This window comes from Aotus nancymaae, unplaced genomic scaffold (genome assembly GCF_030222135.1).
Source record: "Aotus nancymaae isolate 86718 unplaced genomic scaffold, 86718_ANA_hifiasm-v0.15.2.pri h1tg000016l, whole genome shotgun sequence".
NCBI lineage: Eukaryota > Metazoa > Chordata > Mammalia > Primates > Aotidae > Aotus > Aotus nancymaae.
In genome coordinates this window covers 33,122,883-33,140,696 of record NW_026988428.1, presented here as the reverse complement: position 1 = coordinate 33,140,696, position 17,814 = coordinate 33,122,883, and the positions used below count along the sequence as shown (strand labels likewise).

At 48.1% G+C, this 17,814-nt stretch overlaps 1 protein-coding gene across 2 annotated transcripts; it reads right to left on the bottom strand.

Moving 5' to 3' along the window:
- Positions 1 to 3,276: 3,276 nt before the first annotated feature.
- On the bottom strand, positions 3,277 to 13,403 carry DNAJC22 (DnaJ heat shock protein family (Hsp40) member C22). 2 transcript variants are annotated; one of them, XM_012441248.2, is made up of 4 exons: positions 13,318 to 13,403; positions 11,419 to 12,365; positions 9,933 to 10,114; positions 3,277 to 3,302 (listed from the first exon to the last, which is right to left on the bottom strand). In XM_012441248.2, the coding sequence occupies exons 2-3, from the start codon at positions 12,256 to 12,258 to the stop codon at positions 9,935 to 9,937; spliced, it is 1,020 nt and encodes a 339-aa protein (XP_012296671.1). In that variant the 5' UTR covers positions 12,259 to 12,365; positions 13,318 to 13,403; the 3' UTR covers positions 3,277 to 3,302; positions 9,933 to 9,934. The 2 variants fall into 2 exon arrangements, with proteins under 2 accessions (XP_012296671.1, XP_012296670.1); XM_012441247.2 differs by lacking the exon at positions 3,277 to 3,302 and having other exon boundaries at positions 4,814 to 10,114.
- Positions 13,404 to 17,814: the final 4,411 nt, after the last annotated feature.

The following is a 17,814-nucleotide window of genomic DNA, read 5'->3' as shown; positions in this document are numbered from 1 at the left end:
TTTTTAAATTATCTTTCATTTCTAGATTATGTCACCACTTTAAAAAATTAATATGCTTGGCTGGACTTGGTGGCTCACACCTGTAATCCCAGCACTTTGGGAGGCCAAGGCAGGTGGATCACAAGGTCAGGTGTTTGAGACCAGCTGGCCAACATGGTGAAACCCCGTCTCTACTAAAAATACAAAAATTAGTTGGGCGTGGTGGTGTACACCTGCAATCCCAGCTACTCAGGAGGCTGAGGCAGGAGAATCATTTGAACCTGGGAGGCAGAGGTTGCAGTGAGCTGAGATCGCGCCACTGCACTCTAGCCTGGGTGACAGAGTGAAACTCCATCTCATAAATAAATAAATAAATAAATAATATGCTTAACTTCTGGCCGGGCGTGGTGGCTCACACATGTAATCCCAGCACTTTGAGAGGCTGAGGTGAGTGGATCACAAGGTCAAGAGATCAAGACCATCCTGGCCAACATTGTGAAACCCCGTCTCTAAAAAAAAAAAAAAAAAAAAATGCATAACTTCTGTCCAACGTTTTATACTTCATAAAGTGCTCTCTACACATCGTCTCATTTGATTATCTCAACATTCTGTGGTGCAGGCATCATTGTCCTCATGCAACAAATGAGGAAACTGAAGCTCAAAATTGTTCAATAATTTACCCAGGTAGCAATTTAATAAATGTCCTGCTATCTGCGTTAGGAGAAGACACAGTCCCTTGCTTTCAAGCAGCTTTGGTATAGTTAAGAGAAGACTTGCAAGCGTGAGACAGAGAACAATTTATATGGTAGTATGTAAGAAACTTATTGATAGAACAGTACAAACTAGATGGGAGTACAGAAGGAATTCAAAGGGCAAAGATTACTAGAGGTGGAATTAATCAGTGAAGGCATCATTTAGGAAGAAATCTTAAGCTAGGCCATAAAAAAGTATAAAGATTTGTATTGGCAAGGCTGTGCGCAGTGGCTAATGCCTGTAATCCCAATACTTGGGAGGCCGAGATGGGTGAGTTACCTGAGGTCAGGAGTTCGAGACCAGCCTGGCCAACATGATGATCTCTACTGAAAATACAAAAAAATTAGCCAGGCATGGTGGCGCACACCTGTAATCCCAGCTACGCGGGAGGCTGAAACATGAGAATCACTTGAACCAGGGAGGTGAAGGTTGCAGTGAACCAAGATCGTACCACGGCACTCCAGCCTGGGCAAGAGTGAAACTGACTCAAAAAAAAAAAAAGAATTATAGGAAAGAAGAACAACATCAGCCAAAGGCAGAAATATCAAAACAAGAAACATATTGATGGAGAATTACAGCCTGAAGGGAGATGGGTCCGAAATGACCAATCATCTTGGCTGTGTAAGAAAAGTCAACTGCTAAGAGGAAGTGAGTTTGCTGTCACTGAATAAAATTTATTAAATATCAAATATACACTCTCTTCTGTGGTTCCCGGGAGGGAAAGACAGAAAAAAGCAAGAGAAACCAAGTCTGAAGTGGATAAGGATACAGAAGGAGGAATGGGGGAGTAAAACAAGCCTTACTGGCCCTCAGATCTGTGACTGGGAAATGTCTGAACCAAAGACATTTGTATGACATGTGCTGCAACCCCTTCCCATTCCTTTTTTTTTTTTTTTTTTTAAGAGACCAGGGATCTCACTCTGTTGCCCAGGCTGGAGTGCAGTGGTGGAATCATTGCTTACTGCAGCCTCCAACTCCCAGGCTCAACTGATCCTCCCACTCCAGCCTTCCCAGTAGCTTGGACTACAGGTGTGAGCCACCAGGCATGGCTAAATTTTTTTTTTTTTTTTTTTTTTTGGTAGAGATGGGGTCTCCCTGGGTTGCCCAGGCTGGTCTCAAACTCAAGCAATCCTCCCCCTTGGGTTCAAGTGATTCTCCTGCCTCAGCCTCCCAAAGTGTTAGGATTATAAGCGTGAGCCACAATGCCTGGCCTTTTTTTTTCCCACTCTTGTGACAGATTAATAAATTATTTATGTATGTATTTGAGGCAGGGTTTTGTTCTGTTGCCTAGGTTGGAGTACAGTGGCAAAATCATAACAGCCTTGAACTCCTGAGCAAGTAATCCCCGCCTCAGCCCATCATCACACCCACCTCCCATTCCTTTCCTGGTACTAATTCACCTGAAAGATGACTAAGCTATTGATGCTAGGAAAAGTGCCCTTTTAGGTGGTGCTTGCAAAGGCAGGCTCACGTGCTGACTCAGTCACTGCCCAGCAGAAGATGTTCTTCACAACCTTTCTCAGCCCAGAATTGGAGCTGAGGTCTGGCAGAGAGTGGGTTAAAAGATCCCTTCCAAGTTTCACATACAGGGCACTGCTTTATTCTGTTGAAACTTGTCAGTAAGATTTAAACCCAGAAAGTCCAAAATCCTTGCTTCGAGTCATGATAGTTTGCAAATAAGCAGATGGACTATGGAAAAGGTGAATGAGAGGTGGGGAAGCAGATGAATGAGAAACAAAGAGAGCAAATTATTGAAATGAAATATCATTTAGCTGGAATCCTACATAAATTTTCTATTTTTATTGCTCAAAACTCATCTTAGCAAAAACAAAACAAAAAACAGTTGAACAGCTTTCAATCCCTCACAGTGGCTAAGAGAAAGATTGCAGGGAACATGAAGCAAAAGAAAAAATTTTTTAAATCACCTTCTCGGGGTGTGAACTTCAAAAGCCAAAGCAGTGGCATGAGATGTGTGTTCAAAGTTCTAACACGAAATAGACAGCTCTAGATTCCCCTAGGAGATTAAATGACAACGGAAAAGCATGCTTCAACTGGAGCTTGCCTTGAATAACACCCCAAATCTAACTTCAGTTTCTTGCTCCTTCTCAGCAAAAGGAGAGGACTGAACTCTGGTAACAAACCTGCTATGGAGGTGCCACTACCACATTTTTTTTAAGTGAAGGGGGCAAGCGAGGGACATATTTTACCCTGTGACAGCCTTGTAGTGCCATCTGCAGTTCCTAGCTAAGACTACAACAAACCACACCTCTACAAGCTTATTAGGACCACCCCACTGTTTAAGAGGAAAGAAAACAGGGCAGCGGGCAGTGGCTCATGGCTGTAATCCCAGCACTTTGGGAGGCCGACGCGGGAGGATCACGAGGTCAGGAGATTAAGACCATCCTCGCTAACACGGTGAAACCCCATCTTTACTAAAAATACACAAACTTAGCTGGGTGTGGTGGCACGTGCCTGTAGTCCCAGCTACTCAGGAGGCTGAGGCAGGAGAATCCCTCGAACCCGGGAGGCAGAGGTTCCAGTGAGCCGATATCATACCACTGCACTCCATCCTGGGCAACAAAGCAAGAATCCGTCAAAAAAAAAGAAAGAAAGAAAAGAAAACTAAGACATACAGTACTAGATTATAGTCAGTGAGTCCTCAAAAGCCTCCTGGGTCCTAGAGTAGATGCAAACATAGCTCCAAAACACAGTGCCTAGGGAAAGATCTAAGGGCCTCAGTTGACTATAAGTTCAATGAGTCACACTTACGTAGCAACCAAAAAAAGCTGATAAATTTTTAGGCTGCTGGATTTAAAGGATGATATATTGTTCAGACCTTGAGAACGTAATAGCCCCACAGTACCCCGTTCTGTCTGAACACACCTCAGAATTGCATTTAGTTCTGGGCACCACAATTTAAGAGTAATATTGACAAGAGCTATAAAAAAATGTTCATACCCTTTGACCCAGTAATCCCACCCATGGGAATTTATTCTAAAAAAATAATTCAAGAGAAGAGATGAATTAGAGGCATGAAGATATTGATGCCATATTCTTTACAACATTATATAAATGTTTCTCCAAAAGGGAATATTATACAGCATTAAGATATAATGATGTGTTATAAAAAAAAAACCATAAGATAATGCATGCTTCAACATATTTGAATCTTTTTTTTTTCTTTTTTCTGTCACTCAGACTGGAGTGTAGTGGCGTGATCCAAGCTCACTGCAACCTCCTCCACCTCCCAGGTTCAAGCAATTCTCCTGCCTCAGCCTCCCAAGTAGCTGAGACTACAGATGCATGCCACCACACCCAGCTAATTTTTGTATTTTTAGTAGAGACAGGTTTCACCATGTTGGTCAGACTGGTCTCGAACTCCTGACCTCAGGTGATCCACCCACCTCGGCCTCTCAAAGTGCTGGGATTACAGGCATAAGCCACTGTGCCCAGCCCGTATTTGAGTCTTGGAAACACTATGTTCAATGAAAGAAGCCACACACACACAAAGGGCAACATATTGTGTGATGCTCTTTAAATAAAATGTCCATGATAGGCAAATCTAGAGAATCAGAAAGTAGATCAGTGATCGCAGAGGCTAGGAGGAGGAGGAAACAGAGAGTGATTGCTAAGGAGGTTTCTTTTTGGCGTGGTAAAACATTCTGGAATTAAATAGTGGTGATGATTATACAACCTTGTGAATATATCAGAAACTACTGAATTGTATTTTTTTTTTTTTTTTTTTTTTTAGATGGAGTTTCGCTCTTGTTACCCAGGCTGGAGTGCAATGGCACGATCTTGGCTCACAGTAACCTCTGCCTCCTGGGTTCAAGCAATTCTCCTGCCTCAGCCTCCCGAGTAGGTGGGACTACAGGCACGCGCCACCATGCCCAGATAATTTTTGTATTTTTAGTAGAGACGGGGTTTCACCATGTTGATCAGAATGGTCTCGATCTCTTGATCTTGTGATCCACCCGCCTCGGCCTCCCAAAGTGCTGGGATTATAGGTGTGAGCCACCGTGCCCGGTGAATCATACACTTTTAAAGGGTGAGGTTTAAGCTATATGAATTATATCTCAATTAAATATATATAATGACAAAGTCTTTATAGTCATATTTTAAAAGTTTATTGAATCACAAGCATTTTTACATTTTACTGTAAAGACATTATCATTATCAGGAAGGAGGGAAAAAGTACAAAATTATGTCCCTGATATGATTCAACCATGTTAAAGGATGTACATTTATGAATGAGGACTAGAAGTGAACATGAATAATTGAAAACAAACAGTGTGATGCAAGTGAATTTTTGGAGGGTGGGATAGATGGTCATTATATTGCTCTTCAAGCAATTAAGTATTTTATTTTCTTCCTAAAACAATGTCCACAAGGGGGCAGACAGAAGATGACAAATCAAACCATTTAATACAAGCCTCAGCTGAAAAGTTAAGAACTACAGAATACAGGGTTGGAAGTAATCTTAAAGGTCATCTAGGCTGGGGTCAGTGGCTCATGCCTGTAATCCTAACACTTTGGGAAGCTAAGGCGGAAGGATTGCTTGAACCCAGGAGGTCAAGGCTGCAGTGAGCTGTGACCGTGCCACTGCACTCCAGCCTGTGCAACAAAGAATTCTGTCTAAAAAAAAAAAAATCATCTAAGTCCATCTTCCTCACATGACAAGAAAGAAACTGAGGCCCCAGTGGAAAAGTGGCTCACTCAAAATCACCAGTATGATCAGTGCAAGAGGCAGAAGTAGAGCCCCATCTCTTCACCTTTTCATCCCTCCTCACTCAGACTACAGTGCCTCCTCCTTAAACAAGCTGATGGTCAATGTGGCAAATGGAAGATTTAGAGGGATAGGAGATGAAGAGCAGATTCTCATCAAGAAAGGGTTTTTTTGTTTTTGTTCTTTGGAGCAGGAGATGGCAGGTCCAGAAAGACATTACAGGGAAGCAAATTTAGGGAACAATTTAGGGAACAATTAAGGATGTCTAAAAGGTGAGGCAGGTATAAGATTTATAATTCAAGCAAAAGCCAAAAGGGTCATCTCTGAGGCAAGCTGTTCCCAAGATTCTGTACTGTACTTGGGATACAGGCCTTCTCAGTTCCCTTCTAACTCTTCAAATGATCTGTGAATTTTTGATTTGTGTAAATGAGAGAATATGAAATCACTGGATTTCCTTAAATCGACTAAGGTAGAAAATAAGGAAGACTCACTTGTCAATGTCTTAGATTTCCTATTTACTAAACTTCTTCCTTTTTTTAAGACTGTATTTTGGGTTTTATTTTCATTTCATTTACTTATTTATTTGTTTTTATTTTGTTTGTTTGTTTATTTGAGACTGTGTCTCACTCTGTTGCCCAGGTTGGAGTGTGGAGTCTCACTCTGTCACCCAGGCTGGAGTGCAGTGGCAAAACTCGGCTCACTGTAACCTCTGCCTCCTAGTTTCAGGCAATTCTCCCCACTCAGCCTCCAGAGTAGCTGAGACTACAGGCATGTGCCCCACTGAAAATGAGCCTGGCTCATTTTTGTATTTTTAGTAGAGCAGGGTTTCACCATTGTTGGCCAGGCTGGTCTGGAACTTCTGACCTCAGGTGATCCACCAGGCTCGGCCTCCCAAAGTGCTGAGATTACAGGTGTGAGCCACCACACCTGGCCATAGCAACCCTTTTAAAGTAGATACTTGGCTCACATCTGTAATCCCAGAACTTTGGTAGGCCAAAGCAGGAGGGTTGGTTGAAACTAGGAGTTAGAGACCAGCTTGGGCCACATGATAAGACCCCATCTCTATAAAAATAAATAAATAAACAACAACAACAACAAAAAGCCAGGCAGGGTGGTGCCTGTCTGTAGTTCCAGCTACTTGGGAAAAAGAGGCAGGAGGATCATTTGGGCCCAGGAGTTCCAGGATAAAGCAAGCTATGATCACCCCACTAAACTCCAGCCTGGGGAAAAGAGCAAGACCCTGTCTCAATAAATAAATACATGAATTTATTTTTTTTAATATATATTTTTTTGAGACGGAGTCTTATTTTGTCACCCAGGCTGGAGTGCAGTGGCACCATGCCTGGCTAATTTTTGTATTTTTAGTAGAGATGGGGTTTCACCATGTTGGCCATGCTGGTATCAAAATTCTGACCTTAGGTGATCTGCCCTCCTTGGCCCCACAAAGTGCTGGGATTACAGGTGTGAGCCACCACACCCAGCCAAAAAATTTTAAAAAATAAAATGGATACTATTATCTCAGTTGTAAAGGAAACTAATATTCTAAGAGACTGAAAGAATAAAAAATAGGACAACTAGAAAATAATGCAACCTAATTTAAATCCTACTGTTGGTTCTTCTGACACTAAAACTCATGCTCAAGGATGAAAGACAAGTCATAGGCTAGGGAATAATATCTACAACACATATTATAAAGGGTTAAGGTTTCAAACATGCAAGGATACCACCAAACTAGATTTCAGAGAAACAAATTGGAACACAACTTAAAAAGAAATAGAGAATATGATGAAGCAATTCACTGAAGAGAAAATGCAAATGCCCAATAAAGATTTGAAGAGATGCTGAACTTCATTAGGAGTTAGGGAAATGCAAATTAACGTAGTTAGAGGCCTGGTGTGGTGGCTCATGCCTGTAATCCCAGCACTTTGGGAGGCCGAGGCAGGTGGATCACCTGGGGTCAGGAGTTCAAGACCAGCCTGGTCAACATGGTAAAACCCCATCTCTAAAAAAATAAATAAATAAATAAATAAATAAAGTAATTATATGTTATTTCTCACCATCATCTTGACAAGTTTAAAAGAGTGGTAATATTCCATGCCAGTTACAAAGAAAAGGCCAGTTTCTTGCACTTGGTGAAAGTCTAAATTGTTACAACCTTTTTCAAAAGGAATCTGACACAATATCAATCAAATACAATTGTTTGAGGCAGGGTCTTGCTGTGTTGCCCAGGGTGGAGTGCAGTGGTGCCATTACAGTTCACTGTAGCCTCAACCGCCCATGATCAAGCAGTCTACCTACCTTAGCCTTCCAACTAGCTGGGACTACTGGCACGTGCCACCATGCCCAGCTAATTTTGTGTTTGTTTGTTTTATTTTTGTTTAATTATTATTATTATTATTATTATTTATTTTTTTTTTTTTTAAGAGACAGAGTCTCACTATGTTGCCCAGGCTGGAGTGCAGTGGCTATTCACAGTCGAGATCCCACTACTGATCAGTACCAGAGTTTTGACTTGCTCAGTTTCCGACCTGGGCCGGTTCACCCTTCCTTAGGCAACCTGGTGGTACCCTACTCCCGGGAGGTCACCATATTGATGCTGAACTTAGTGCGGTCACCCGATCAGCATAGTGCCCTACAGTCCAGAACTCCTGGACTCAAGCGATCCTCCAGCCTCAGCCTCCCAAGTAGCTGGGATTACAGGCACTCGCCACCGCATCTGGCTGTTTGTTTTATTTTTTTATTAGAGATGAGGTCTTGCTGGTTGCCTATGCTGGTCTTGAACTTCTGAGCTAAGCTATCCTCCCACCTCAGCCTCGAAAAGTGCTGGGATGCCAGGCCTGAACCACCATGCCTGGCCCGATACAATATTAATAAAAATTGTAAAACCGTGTCTTCTGTTTGACCCTATTTATCAGTTAATTGGGATATAGCTTCAACAAAAAACAAAAAACAAAAGTGCATATAGTCAAAGATATTATTGTAGGCTTGCTTATGCTGGAAAAATAAGAACTGATTATCAGTAGTTCCCACTTGAGTAAATTAAAATATTCCCATATTTTGTAACAAAAACCCAAAATAAAATTTGAGAGCAGTAGCTAAGGGCGGTGGCTGATGCCTGTAGTCTCAGCACTTTGGGAGGCTGAGGCAGGCAGGTCATGAGGTCAAGATATGAGACCATCCTGGCCAACATGGTGAAACCCTGTCTCTACTAAAAATACAAAAAAAGATTTAAAAAAATAAAAGAAATAAATAAAAGAAAAAGAAAATTGATCTTGGGCTTCCGGGAAAATTAAAAAAAAAAAAAGAAAGAAAAATAAAAAAGATTAGCCAGGCATGGTGGTGCCCGCCTGTCGTCCCAGCTACTTAGGAGACTGATGCAGGAGAATCACTTGACCCCAGGAGGCAGAGGTTGCAGTGAGCTGAGACGGTGCCACTGTACTCCAGCCTGGGAGACAGAGCAAGACTCCCTCTTAAAAAAAAATAGTTAAATAACCTTCCTCCATCACATATCAATACAACGTGGGTGGGATAAAGTGGTGTGTTCTCTAAAAGACATATTTTTTTCTAATTTTTTTTTATTGATAATTAATAGTTATACATATTCTTTTTTTTTTTTTTGAGACGGAGTTTCGCTCTTGTTACCCAGGCTGGAGTGCAATGGCGCGATCTCGGCTCACCGCAACCTCCGCCTCCTGGGTTCAGGCAATTCTCCTGCCTCAGCCTCCTGAGTAGCTGGGATTACAGGAACGTGCCACCACGCCCAGCTAATTTTTGTATTTTTAGTAGAGATGGGGTTTCACCATGTTGACCAGGATGGTCTCGATCTCTTGACCTCGTGATCCACCCGCCTCGACCTCCCAAAGTGCTGGGATTATAGGCGTGAGCCACCGCGCCCGGCCCGTTATAGATACTCTTAAAGATATTTGATTGTTTTACAATATGCCTCTCAGTCTCTGGTTTTAAGAAAAAATTACAATAGCCAAGAATCCAGAAATTCAGAATATAAACACATTCTTCTACTACAATCTTTCTCACTCCTTTAATGTTTTCTCATGTCCACTGCAAGCAGTTTCTTTCTTTTTCTTTTTTTGAGATGGAGTTTCGCTCTTGTTGCTCAGGCTGGACTGCAATGGCATGATCTTGGCTAACTGCAACCTCCACCTCCCAAGTTCAAGCCATTCTCCTGCCTCAGCCTCCCCAGAAACTGGGATTACAGGTGTGCACCACCACACCTGGCTAATTTTTTGTATTTTTAGTAGAGAAAGGGTTTCTGCATGTTGGTCATGCTGGTCTTGAACTCCTGACCTCAGGTGATCTGCCTGCCTCAGCCTCCCAAAGTGCCAGGATTACAGGCGTGAGTCACCAAGCAGTTTCTTTAATGTTGTTGGGATGCCATTTGTGGGCAAAGCTAGATTTGGGACAAGTTGCCAAGCTCTGCTAGGAAGTCCATCCTCAGGGGGAAGTTTCTTCTCACCTTCAGGATCTCCTGTGCTTCCTGGGTTGACTCAGGATTTCATATGCAGCCTGGATCTCCAGGAAGTGCCTCTGTGCCTCCTCTGTCTGGTCCAGGTTGTGGTCTGGGTGCCAGACCTTCACTAGCTCCCGATAACTCTGATGTATTTCTTCATTTGTTGCCCCTTCTGGGAGGCCCAAAACCTTATGGAAACAGAAGATGACAAATCAGAATCTCCCAAGTTGTCAGAGTACCTGGACCTCTCTTTGCACCTTTGCTAAATCAGGCTATCATATCTCTAGAATTGGCTTCTACTTACCCATGGGAAAGGTCCAGCAGTTCAGCTTAGAATTACAGAGTAATAATAAGAAAAAAATTATTTTAGAAAAAAGAATACCAGCCTTTTGAAACATGGACAAGCTCTAGATCTCATGGCAAGAGCCATTAGTCACAACTGCCCATATTCCAACCTGGACTTTCATATCCCTGACAAGATTTCCAAACAAAAGACATAAAACGTATATACGTTCACTAAAGACATGTACAAGAAAGCTCATAGCAGTTTTATTTATAATAGCCCCAAACCAGAAACAACCCAAATGTTTATTCACAGTGGAGTAGATAAATAAACTGTGGTATATCGTACAATGGGATATTTTACAACAGTGAAAACAATTTACAATTGCAAGTAACAAGAGGAATAAATCTCATAAACATGATGTTAAATGAAAGATGAAAGATGCCAAATAGAAGGCCAGGCATGGTGGCTCACACCTGTAATCCCAGCACTTTGGGAGGCTGAGGCAGATGGATCATGAGGTCAAGAGCTCAAGACCATCCTGGCCAACATGGTGAAACCCCATCTCTACCAAAAATACAAAAATTAGCTGGGGGTGGTGGCGTGCACCTGTAGTCCCAGCTACTCGGGAGGTGGAGGCAGGAAAATCATTTGAACCTGGGAGGCACAGGTTGCAGTGAGCCAAGATCATGCCACTGCCCTCCAGCCTGGCAATAGAGTGAGACTCCATCAGGAAGGAAGGAAGGAAGGAAGGAAGGAGGGAGGGAGGGAGGGAGGGAGGGAAGGAGGGAGCCAAATGCAAAAGAATACATATTGGATGGTTCCACCTATTTGGAGCTCAAGAATGAGCAAAACTAATGTATGGTGACAAAAGTCAGAACAGAGATAACCGCTGAAGGTGGGAGTATAGGCTGAGAAGGAGAATAAAAAAATTTCCTTAGTGCTGGAAATGTTTCATACCTTGATCTAAGCGGGGTATACATAAAATTAGTGCACTTTATATATGTTGTACCTCAATAAAAAGTAAACAATATACACATATAGCTTTCCTACTCACTATTACAGCCTCTGTGACCTTTGCCCATTGCACACAGATACCAAAGAAGCCAGAGCATGCTTCCAGAGCCTGGCCAATAGACATAAGAACAGTCCTTCCACATGAGGGCCACCAGAGCCACCAGACAGGACTGATGGTGAAGAAAGCCTTACCTGGTAAGCCAGTTGACGCTTCTCATCCTGAAAACTCTGAACAAACTCATAGAGCTTCTCCCACTCCTGGAAGTAGCTGCTGTTGAAGCCAGGATCCCCCATCAGTAGCCTCCAGATCCAGTAAGGCAGAAGGAGGAAAAGCTCCATGAGGCGGCCAAGAAGGGGGAAGAAGTTGAACCAGTTCAAGAGGGAGCCAAAGGTTTCTGCCACGTAGCTGAGGGTGGCAGCTGTGTTGCAGAGGGCACTATATGCCAGTGGGCCCGTGAAAGCGAGGTAAGCCAAGCCTAGCCGGTAGAGCCTCACACTGAGTGGCTCTGACGCCACTGACACTTTGTAGCGGCGATGCTTCTGAGCTGTAATGCTGGCGGCCACACTGATGGGCAGGATAGCTATGGGGCGGCCATAGAAGATCGGGGAAGTGAGAAATGCTGCCCCCAGAGTGTTCTTAAAGTCTGAGGTCTGGTTGCCAACAGCAGCCACCAGCAAGACTCCTAAGCCAACTGCCAGTGGGAGGGCCACAATATAGAAGTTGACCATGGAAGAAAGGCTAATCAGTGCCACAAGGCCAAAATAGATGCCAACTATCACCTGGGCAGCAAATCGAATGGGACTTAGAGGGGGTGTCACCCCTCGGGGGCTCTGCCTCTGTCCCTGGGCTCTGTTGGCCTGAGCTACAAAGCTTGGGAGCTTCCAGAACTCCAAAAGCCAGCCCAGCCCACCGCCCCCCAGGGTCAGCATCCAGAGCAGGGCATGGCTGTCCCTTCCTAGGTATAGGTGGTGGAGCCCAGCAGGGCCCCCCACAGCCCAGAGGGCATAGGTCACCAGGAGCCCCTTGGCCATCCTCTAAGGCAAAGGTCTCAGAACAGGTCCAGTTGCTCACAGCATAGAAATCTCAGGGTCCTCTGTAAGAATTATGGACGTCATGGCCCCAGAGTTGTCCTTAGGCCCTAAGAGATGGAAAAGCAGAGTCATAAGATGATATCCAGGCTCCAACACAGCAACCATTTCTCCTTCTAATAAAAGTAGCATCCAGGCCAGGCGCAGTGCCTCTCACCTGCAATCCTAGCACTTTGGAAGGCCAAGGCAGGTGGATCACTGTTGGAGACCAGGCTGCCCAACACGGTGAAACCCCGTCTCTACTAAGCATACAAAAAATTATCCAGGCATGGTGGTGGGCGCCTGTAATCCCAGCTACTCAGGAGGCTGAGGCAGGAGAATCAATTGAACCCAGGAGGTGGAGGTTGCAGTGAGCCAAGATTGCATCACTGCACTCCAGCCTGGGCGACAAGAGCAAAACTGTGTCTCAATTAAAAAAAAAAAAAAAAGTAGACTCCAGATCTGCCTGAGTCCCCACAATGCTATTTATCTCACATCCCTTGTCCTAGCACCTCAGTCCCATTCTTTACAACCACAGTGACTCCGGATTTAGAGGAGGAAGCTGTTTAAATTTCAGACCTCCCCTGAGACCAGTGACCCCAAATGACCCATGGGGGGATGTGTGGAGGGGCAGGGCTGCGTTGGATGCCTTTCCAAAGTTCCCATACATTTTGAAAGCCTCTGCCTCACCCCTGACTTAACTCCAACTGTGGCTGCCCTCCCACACTTGGCCCAAGCTTTAGCCCCGCTCCAGCCTTCCGAACTCTCCAGGCCATGAGATTTTCCCACAGGTCAAACTTGAAAGGGGTCCTGAATTCCCTCTATTAAAATATCCTGGAAAACTACGTTTGACCTAGACCTTGGCACCCCACATTTTTTGGGGGCCGGCTTGGAAAGCCTCTCCACAGCAGCTGGACGAATCCTCACTATATCAAACCAGATGCCAAGCGTGCCTGCCAGTGTCCCCTCTACGTGGAGCGACCACCAGCCAGCACCCGCTAGTCCCAAATTGAGCGTCGGTACCTGGGTGCCCCGCTCCCAGACTGCGTCAGACCAGTCATTTCCTTTGACTACAGAGTGAAAATGGCCTGTCTCGCCGGGCTCCTACTTCCATCCAAATGGACTTTGTCTTTTGTGTCACGGAAGTCGGGCGTCCCCAGACCTGGCTCCTCCCCAGGGCCCCTCCCCGGCCCCCTAGAGATCACCTTCCCGCCGGGGACTTCTCCCGCCCTCCCTCGCGGGGAAACTCGGTGCAAGGCTCTGCAGACGCCTGCAGCTCGCGCGAGCTCAGCGCCCAGTCCAGGTCCAGTGCCTCCCGCACCAAGGCACCACGGCCGCCAGGTGGCGCTGCCGCTGAAGAAGAACGGCTCCGGGCGGTCCCCAGACTCACCTTGCGCGGAGGCCCAGGCACAGCAGCATACGGCGGCCCCTACTGAGGGGCTGCCTGGCGGGAGCAAGGGACTCTCCTATCTGTAGTGCTAAAAAGAGGACTAACTCCTGTAAATGCAAGAATATGCCCTTGATTGCCTCTTCCCACCCCCATAAATAGAAAGGTGACTCCTCCCTCACCTCAAGCTGCAAGCTCCTCTCTTCACGCTCCGTTGACCTTCAAGACTGGACGGTTCCACCTCCAATTTCCCTAAGGCAGAGACATCCACTAACAGGCTGCCTACTGCAGGGAGGGACCCCCCAACCCAGGTTGGCCTCAGCCCCCCACAGAGCTTGCCTCAGCGGCCCGCCTTTGGGCCTTCCAGTTAGGGGCTTTGCTTCTGCACCTGAGCGTGAGACCTGAGGAGCCTCCCAATCCAGGGCTGCTCTGTCCTGCGGGCCAAGGGCCAGAGGAAGAAACGGCAGCAGAAGGATGGAGGGCGGGAGGCACCACTAGGAGGGCGAGGCCGCAGCCCGAGGCAGGGGGTGGTCTGCCTTCCCGCGCCTCTGCGCTGCCACGGAGCTGCAATGCAAGACACCTTCATTTCAATGTCTCGGGCTTCAATCCCGGGTTCTACTCCGTGACCTTGGTTAAGTCATGCAGCTCCTTGGGTCTCAGTTTCCTTCTCTGGAAATCTCGTGGATCTCCAAGGTCCCCCAGTCTGGACTTGCGGGAGTTTATGGGAAACGGTCGGCCTCGCCGGTGTCACCTCCCTGCCGTAAGCAGAGCGCTTCCCTCCAAACCCCGGCGCCCTCAGCCCTCTTCTCGGCCTAGAGAGGAAATGGTGCTTTCTATATAACGTCTTAGGGCTCACTGCGGGGCTAAGGCTGGGAGGGGCCCCAAAGCGACGCCACAGACTGCTGGGGGCGGGGGCGGACCGGGGCGCTGAATAATGAATGAGACTTAATTGGGCCCGCACTGCGCGACGGCGCGCTAAGCTTTGCAAACAGCGCGGGCGGCGGCGGCGGCCGCCGCTGGACAAACAAACTATCTCCTGGCTCAGGGGGTGGGGTGGAGTGGGGCGGCAGCCACACAAGGGAGAGGGAAGGGGATGGCCGCCGGGGCACCCGGGCAGCAGCGCGCCACCAGCTCTACCGGCCAAGGAACCCAAGAATGCAGGGCTGAGCTGGCGGCCCAGAGTGGGGGTCGGGATGGGGCTCAGGGCTCGATCTCTGGAAGCTAGGACTGGGGAGGGAGAGAAGCGGATTGTGCGGGGAGAGCCAGGGGCCCAAGGGCAACGTGAGTGCGAGGAAAAGCTGAAGAAACGAGTGGAGGGCGGAGAAGAGGGGAGAAGTGAGTGAGGAAAAAGCGCACCGGGGGAGGGGCGGTGGGGTGAGGGAAGCGGGAGAAGAGCTGTTACCGGGAGGAAAGGGAAGAGCGATGGAGGAACAAGCGAAGGAAGGCGCGAGGGGCCGGGAGAAGAGGAATTGGAGAAGAGTCAAGGAGAGGGATGGGAGGTGACCAGAATAAGAACTAGGGGGCTGCAGGGCGGGGGGAGGCGCCCCTGCCTCCTCCTCGCCCCGCAGCGCTCCCGCCCTAGCACTCTCTCCAGCTGCCCGCACTCACTTTGTCACAATTACGGGGCCGTCACTCGGCCTGGATTGTTTTCCCCAAATTGTTGTTCTATAAACTGGCGCAGAGTGGGAGGTGGGGGGATCTGACAAGCTGCAGCGAGAGGAAAGGGTCTGCGCTGTGGTGGGGGGCGCGGTGATGCATTTACCCGCAAACGGGCCCCGCGTGGGCGGGGGAATGCAGAAACCACGCGGGAATTCTGGTTGCTGCCCTAGCCTCGTCGCTGACCCCGCTTTTAACCTTCTTGGCCCTTCTCAGCCTCGGCTGCCTCGGTTTCCCCAGCGGAGCGCGACAAGGATCGGAGGCGGGGGTGGAGGAGGCGCTTGTAGGAGGGGTTCAAACTTTCCTGTCTGCCCCATTCTGTCTTGTTCTTTACTACCCGTTTCTCCCTGGCGGGGGCTGAGGTGCCCTTTCCCAGCCCAGCGGTCCCCAGAGCAACCTCGAGTGCCTTCCCCCGCGAGTGAGGCTTCCGCTCTCACCCGGTCCGGGCCATCTCCTAGCCGCCTGTGCCCTCCGACCCCCTGCCCTGCGCCGCTTGGTGTCCCAGACTCTTAGTTTAGCAAATATTTGTTGCGCGCCCACTGAGTGCCAGCACTGAGCCAGCCTCACTCCGCCGCCTCTTCCCCGCCACCCGCCCCTTCCCTGCTCGCCCGGCCTGTCGGCTCCGTGACAGCAGCCGCCGAAGCCCCGGCCCCGCGGGAGCGGCCGGAGAGGAGCCGCCGCATGGCTGGCTCCGACACTGGCCTCCCCAGCGGCTCCAGGGGCAACGAAGGGTAGCGGCCGCTGAAGCGAGACTAGAGCCAGCTGGGGGAGTTGGAAGAGCTGAGCGGGGGAGGGGGAGGCCCTGAGCGGGCATCTCTCCGATTCTCTAAGGCCTGTCGCTCTCATTCCATCGCCCTCGGGTTCCGCCTGGGTCCCGACCCCTCCTGGCTTCGCGCTCCTGGGACGTGGTAGGCTCCCCACGCCCCCTCCCCCAGCCCGGGTGATTTACACGCGGGCTCCGCGCAGCGGCCGCTTCCCAATCAGGAATATCGACCCCGGGCGGGGCCCCCGGGCCGCATCGATCCCTCTAAGGCTCGGGATTTAAAAATGTCAAATTTGCCTTTTCCAGGCGGGCAGAGGGGGCGGGGGCCAAGAGGAGGGCGGTTGGGAGGAGGGATGGACAGCAGGGCATCGACCAAGCGTCTGCCTAGAATGTGAAGTGACCTGCGCGTGGCCGAGCCCTGACACGGTGTGACCATCCTTGGGTTAGCAATAGCCTCTGGATGGGGGCGGGAAGAAAGCCCTCCTCCTTCTCCTTCTACTCCAATCTCCTTGGGGTATTCTGCTGGGCTGTTGTATTCTTAGAGAGAAGAGCCCCAAGAGGAACAAAGAGAGAGCCCCCAAAATGTAGGAAGACAAATTTGGAAGATTCCTAAATTTGGAAATATGCAGACACAAAGGAGGGTACAGAGGACAGTTGCGGTGGATCATGCCTGTAATCCCAGCACTTTGGGAGACTAAGGTGGGTGGATCACCTGAGGTCAGGCGTTTGAGACCAGCCTGGCCAACATGGTGAAACCCAGTATCTAATAAAAATACAAAAAAATAAAAATAACTGGGTGTAATGGCAGGTGTCTATAGTCCCAGCTACTCGGGAGTCTGAGGCAGGAGAACCTCTTGAACAGAGGTTGAAGTGAGCCGAGATTGTGCCACTGTACTTCAGCCTGGGAGACCGAGCAAGACTCCTTCTGAAGAAGAATGAGGAGGAGGAGGAAGAGGAGGAGGAGGAGGAGGAGGAAGAGGAGGAGGAGGAGGAGGAGGAGGAGGAGGAGAAGGGTATAGAGATAAAGATACAGAAGTTCCAGGAGATATCCTAGCCTCAAGGAACAGTAAGGCAAAGGGAAGGGGTCTTGCTGAACAAAACAGGGGGCCAGAGATCCAGAGTCACCCCAGCTCTCTGCTCTGTAGAACCAGGAGTTTCAGGACTAAGAAGGAGGCCAGGTTCAACTTCTTGGTGTTTTTGAGAATGAAGAATGAGAGTGGAGACGAAGCCAAACTGAAGAGAGTTATTAGGGAGAAGAATTAGAGTGCAGTTAGCATTACCCTCCCAAGGTGTAAACTACTAACTAACTTGGACCTGACACCCAAAAGGTTAGGGTCCCAGAGGCTGCTAGTACAGGCTCCAAAGAGGTAGGCTGCCTTGGAGGTCTGAAGGTCGGCCCCTCTCTTCTTGAGCATCATACAGGTGTCTGCTCAACATCTACCCACTCCTTTCTGGCCACCACCAGCCTAGGGAGGCCACATGGGTTGGAGATCATGTCTTATATTGGAGACAGTGTATGTGTATGTGTAGAGGTATGGGCTAGAGAACTATGGCAGTAATCACTTTCTTCCCCAGGGCACAGCAACTAGGTGTCCAAACTTTGGCAAAACAAACAAACAAACAAAAAAACCATCCACTACTTTCAAGACCCTCAGGGTAGGGATGTTAGTGGTGAAGGTGCTGGAAGGGAGCAGCTGTCCTGACCAGCACTCTC